Here is a 6,000-nt window from a genome sequence, read left to right on the forward strand (position 1 = left end):
GACCATGGTCATAATGGCTTTGATTGTTCCTGTTTCCAACCTTCTTAGGTTAAGCCAGTTCGAACCTATTTGTTAAAATAAAAACTAATTCAGTTTTCAAATCAGGTGTATTGGATTAAGATTTCAAAATATTTTATAAAAAATTTAATAAAAAAGTATTATGATATTCAATTAGGATTTTTAAATAATATAAATAAATTTTGTGATATTTAATTAAGATTTTTAGAATTTTTTAAGGAGTACAACAAAATTTGGTTGTATTCAATTAAAATTTTTTATAACTTAAAAGAAAAATTTGTTGTTAAAAATCATACAAATTTAGATGGATTATTTTTTAAGGTGTATTTGATCTGACTTTCTAGTATAAAATATCTATAAAATATTTTTATCAAATTTTACTCAATTTTTTTCTTTCTTTTTATATTGATTATCAAATTTTATTTTCTCTTATCATACATACCATCTTCTCTCTTCAATGCCCAACACAAAAATGAAATATATTCAATTGAAAGAGACATCAAACAATTGTCAAAAAATAATATTCTTCAAGAAATGTGTATCATATATATGTCTCCTATTCTTTTGAAGCCAGAAAAGGTCAAATATACTTATTCCCCTTACACTTTTTTGTTTTTTTTTTAAATTAAATTAATGTTTATCTTATGTGTCAATGCTAATCATGTTTTCTTTATATTAACTATACTTATCACATGCTCAAAGCAATACTTTTGTGCCCTTAATTCTGTGCTTTCCATAACTCAGTAACCCTTGTCATTGTCTTCTAGTATAGACTTATTATTACATCACATTTAAACATGTCATAGGGTTTATCATGAAATAATTGTAATAATTCAAAAAAATAAAAAATTAATGTATAATTTTAAATCTATTGTTCAAATCCAAAAATAAGAATGAGAAGATGCTATTGTTAAAAGGATTAATATAAGAGAACTTAAAGTTAGAAATAATGTAACTATTAAAAGATTAAAAAATTGTATTAATTTTACTTCTTCTTTTTTAATCAAAATCTCATCATTTTTTTTACCGACTCTTATTATTTTGAATGTATTTTTAGATATTCATATAATGCTTTCAAATTTTATAAATTTATAAAGTCCTTTTAAATTTTTTAAATTCTTATAATATAAATTCATTAAAATGAAAACTATCATAAAAATTTTATAAAAAAATCTGATAAATCATAATATTTTTATATAATTTTTATAATTCATAAAAAAAATTATGTTAAAATAGTCTTTTCAAATCATAATCCAATAGGTGAAACAAATAATATAAGCATCAAGGAAGGTAATTTTTCTGCTGAGTTTCTGGCTAGCTAATTAAGAAAGGTGTTTTTCAGAGTTTAGAGTAGAGTGGGTTTGCTGGACTTCTTCCGCTCCAGACATTCTTCCATCTCTTTTGGTTGATGGTAGCTGCGGTGTATTTTGGGTGTTAGCTTTCTCTTTTCTTATGTACTAAAAAAAATCATCCAAGTACATGCTTAACATATATATTTTAGTGGAGATTTAAAAAATTTAATTAATGAAAGAATTGTTGAGAATGGAAACTAATGTTTATAAAATAAAGATGTGAAGTTATTTTGGGCTCTTTAATTAATATTAGTAGTTTTCATGCATAAGACATTGTCAGTGTCTTGGAATTAATACATGATTCTTGTTCTTGGTTTGGGAAGAAATAGAGTTTTATTTTAGTAGTTTATACTAATATTTAATATAAATCTTTCCATCACTCTTTTATTTACTTGTAGAACTAAAGTCACCTCTTCTAGCTAACTTAGAAATATGTTTATAATAAAGGCTAGCAAGACCTTTTAAGTGAGATTAATTATCGCAAAATCTATTCCTAGCTAGCCTCTTCCAAATTTTCATCATCCACCTTTAATTATATTATCTACAGATAAAAGCCCCAATTAAAATTACCCAATAAAGTGAATATAACTTTAGTTTATTTACCAAAAGGGAAATATACTAAATAAATAATATTTAATCTGCATGACCTGATATAGTACTATCGCGATAGACGGCATACGTACAGGCTACAGCCGTACGTAGGAAAGGGAAGAAAGAATAAAAACAAAAAAGAAAAGTCTAATCAGCCTAACTGAGATGTTGATGTCAAATCAAATTTCTTAGCCTACATTCATTGAATACGACCGAGTATCTCGAGCTTGATTATCATATAAAATCTTATGAAAGAAGCAGTTTTTGCTTCAAAACTTAACCTAATCGTTGAAAAATGATAGCTCCACGTGGTCCATGTAAACCCTTTGTATTGGTGCATATTTAAAGTGTTTCTTTCTTGGTGGAGAGGCAAAAGTAAAGGTTCTTAATATTTTAATGAAAAAATGGTGCGGTGAAGACTGAGGCATGCCACCACAAGCAAAATAGACAGCCCAACCAAGGTGCTATGCCACATTGGCAACAAGATACCAGAATCCATATCTGCAAACATCACAGATATTCCCACTGTCGCTTCAGCATATTTTATATATATATATATATATATATATATATATATATATATATATATATATATATATATATCCCGTCAGTTAGTTTGAGATTACTATGATTAATTAACTGTTATAATGATCACTACATTTTCAGTTACTTAAGCCCATCACAAAACATATTCCATTCATGATTAATACGAGATTAGGTTGTAAACATCAGCCAGATATGGACCTACAAATTTGTGGACCCCCCACCCCTCCCTAACATATCTTGTAGGTAAGAAATCAAGGGGATCGATCAAAATTCAAGCTTATATATATTTAATATTTTTCTTTTGAAATGATGTGAAAGCAGAGCTTAGTGTCATTGTGCGGCTTACTTTCACATGCCTTTGCCTCACCTACTTCTTTGATCCCAATAGAGAAGGTCCATTTCTCCAACTGCAGGTGGGTCAAAGTAGGAGTCACTTAGACAATCACAACCATTAAATTTATGTGCATTTGGGGGACCAATCTTGCATAAGAATTAATAACAGCGTCAGTCACTAGCACCCAAGTTTCTACATGGTGTGTGGACCTTTGTCACCCATAATGTGAGACAGATATACCTTAATCCCAACAGTCCCAGGTTGACAATTAAGTGCACTGTCAAATATAACTACCATCACTGAGCGACAACCTCATTGCATACCTTTATCTTTTTCCTTAATGAGACTGAGAAAGGAAACTTCAATAACCCAAAGACACGTACAGAGTGATGGACATCTCATTTCTGGCATGGGAGTATAAGACGACGCCTACAGTATCCAAAAGCTTGTAGGATAGCGCTAACACAATAATAATGAAGTAGAATCTTGACCAAGATATACTTAAAACATCATTAATTAGCCAAGTGAAATCAACTCCACATATTAATATATTTAGAACCTTGCTTGTGTTTTTGAGCCAAGCTGACACATGCAGACCCTTGAATGGATATTTGTGAAATCCATCCAATTTTAAACGGCTAAAATCAGTGAAGAATATTGATTGGCTCCGCAGTTAATTGAGAAAGTTTGGCTGCATTATTTAGTTTCGAAGTTGTTTACCTAACTTTCCTACCCTGCGACGTCTATGAGCTTTAGCTTTATGCCACGAGAGCTTTAATTGGCTATTCTAATATTACACATAAACAAATTTGAAGTTCGAGAAATAAGCCCAGAAGAATCCATTTAATACAAATCAAGGCAAATAATATCAAGACACGAACTCTGGTATGTGGCTAAAATGCATTTACAGCTGCTGATACTAGTGATACATGAACACAAAGAAAACAGAGAAAAAAAATATAAAAAGCTTTTGGTCAAAAGACAAATTAAAGACAATTAATATGGGATATGATTTAACACGAAGAAGGGTTGCACTTAGAGTTTGAGGGACAAGTCAAGCTTGTGCAACTCCTCTTGTTTAGTCTTCAAATGGTTAACACTATCCAACCAGTAACCTCCGAGTCCCTCTGGCACCAGCCTCGGAGAAAAATTCCCTAACCGTGGGACTGGGATGCCACCAGTCAAAGAAGATTCACTTTCTGTCCCAATTGGCGGTTGTGAGAACATAGGCCGCTTCTGAGCATGAGAACGGGACAAACCAAAAAAGGGTGATTGATAAGAGGGTTTGCTGATCATAGAATGCGCCTGAATTCCGAGTGATGACCTGTTATAGGAACCATGCAAAGGCAAAGAAGCCATGCTGGAGTACCTCCGTGCAAAATCTATGGAAACTGCAGCACCAGCTTTGTGTCCTCTTTTGACCAATGTTCTTTCACGCTTATGCGCATTCTGGTGTCCCCCAAGTGCCTGCGAGCTATAAAACTTCCTTTGACAGTAGTTGCATGAGAATATCCGGGGCTCCAATTCATCACCATGTCCATGACTTGATTCTGAGGAGTTCATGGACAAATTTGTATCGATACAGTTGATGAGGTTGAGTTCTGGCTTTGACTCACCATCACCACCTGAATGTTTACTAGGGAGACTTAGATCCAGTACAAGGTCTGAAGCAGACTCATGGGGGTGTTCATTGTCCTCCTTCTTCTCCTTCTGGGTATCCATGGAAGGTACTGGCGGCTTTGAGCATGGAGGTGGAGTCTCTAAAAATGGGATCTTCAGATTTTCAGATGGACGTGACTCTGGCCATATAAGGTCCATTTAGGAAGAAGTTTTCAAGGGTTTCCTTCAAATTTTGGTTTAACAAGAAGAAAGATGAAATTTATAAGTGATGTAAGTACAATAAATGCTGTGTGTTATGTATATGGAAGTAGCTAGTAGGCATCACTATTTTACAGTTACAATGTCTTAATATAGCAAGACCTAAAAAGCAAGACATCTGTTTGTGCTCAGAGAGAAAGAGTCGTGTCGTTTGATTGGAACTTATGAGGAACACCCATGTACAACTTTTGCTTCCGCATATCTCATTGGCTGTTTTTTTCTAACTTTTGTTTGTCTTCCCACTTGTCTTTGGGTCTGCCTTTTTCGGTTTATTCATGTCCATAGTTTATGACATGGTAAAAAAATCCAAGGTAAGATCAGTGGCTTGCTTTTGAAATTCAGAATTATTGTAGAACTTACGAAAAGTGTGCTGGTCTAAATTTCTTAATCCAGTTGGTGGATTTGCTGTATCTATACAGAAACTATTCTATCTTTGTCCTGTTTAATAATTTGTTTAACTCATGATCGGAAATTGAATTGTCCACGTACGTTGTACCAAAAATTATTGTTTAAGAATTTGATTTTTTTTTCATATATATCATTTTTAATGTATAATTTTACAGTTTACACCACTTCAATAATTGTATAAAAATTATATTGCCCAATTCTTGTAAGTAGGTATATAGGTCCTTTGTGGAGAGTCTGGAGATTAATTTCTTATAAAAGAAATATAAAAAATAAATAAAAAGGCAATATAAATTATCTTCCTTTCTAAAAAGTTATTATCGACTTGCATATATTTACCTAGAGGTAATAAAATAGACAATTACAGTACGAGTTTGCATGCTTAAATGACAAATATAAAAGACACTACTAACCAACAATGGCAGCTTGGTTAATTGATTAATTGCTTAAAAATATTGCAAATTATTCCAATTAACTATTTAACTGATAGTCATGAGGATTCAACAAAAAAATACTTCCATAAAAAGCCAAATACAATGTTTCACAATACATCTGTTCTTTGCTATTCCCAGAAAATAGGTGCATGGTGTCGAACTTTATTTAATGCTGCATACCGATATCTAGCTTTGTGAGCTTTATACATCATATTTGTTTTATTTATAAAACAAACCCTCATTTTAATGATCAAAAGATTTTTGAAACATGAATTTGATCCTAAAAAGAATACTTGATAATAATTTTTTACATTAAAATAATATAAATGTTACTTTAATGTGACTAACTGTATGTGGTTTAATGTCTAATTGGTATCCAAACCATCACTAAATATGATATCTTTTTTTAGACCAAAGGTATATATATCTTTCTTTTTTTAAT

At 31.6% G+C, this 6,000-nt stretch overlaps 1 protein-coding gene across 1 annotated transcript; it reads right to left on the reverse strand.

The window, feature by feature from the left end:
• Positions 1–3,547: 3,547 nt before the first annotated feature.
• LOC100812573 (zinc finger protein 1) lies at positions 3,548–5,099 on the reverse strand. Its single transcript, XM_003542085.5, has one exon. The coding sequence runs from the start codon at positions 4,657–4,659 to the stop codon at positions 3,877–3,879; it is 783 nt and encodes a 260-aa protein (XP_003542133.1). The 5' UTR covers positions 4,660–5,099; the 3' UTR covers positions 3,548–3,876.
• Between the last annotated feature and the right edge of the window lie 901 nt (positions 5,100–6,000).

This window comes from Glycine max, chromosome 13 (assembly GCF_000004515.6).
Source record: "Glycine max cultivar Williams 82 chromosome 13, Glycine_max_v4.0, whole genome shotgun sequence".
NCBI lineage: Eukaryota > Viridiplantae > Streptophyta > Magnoliopsida > Fabales > Fabaceae > Glycine > Glycine max.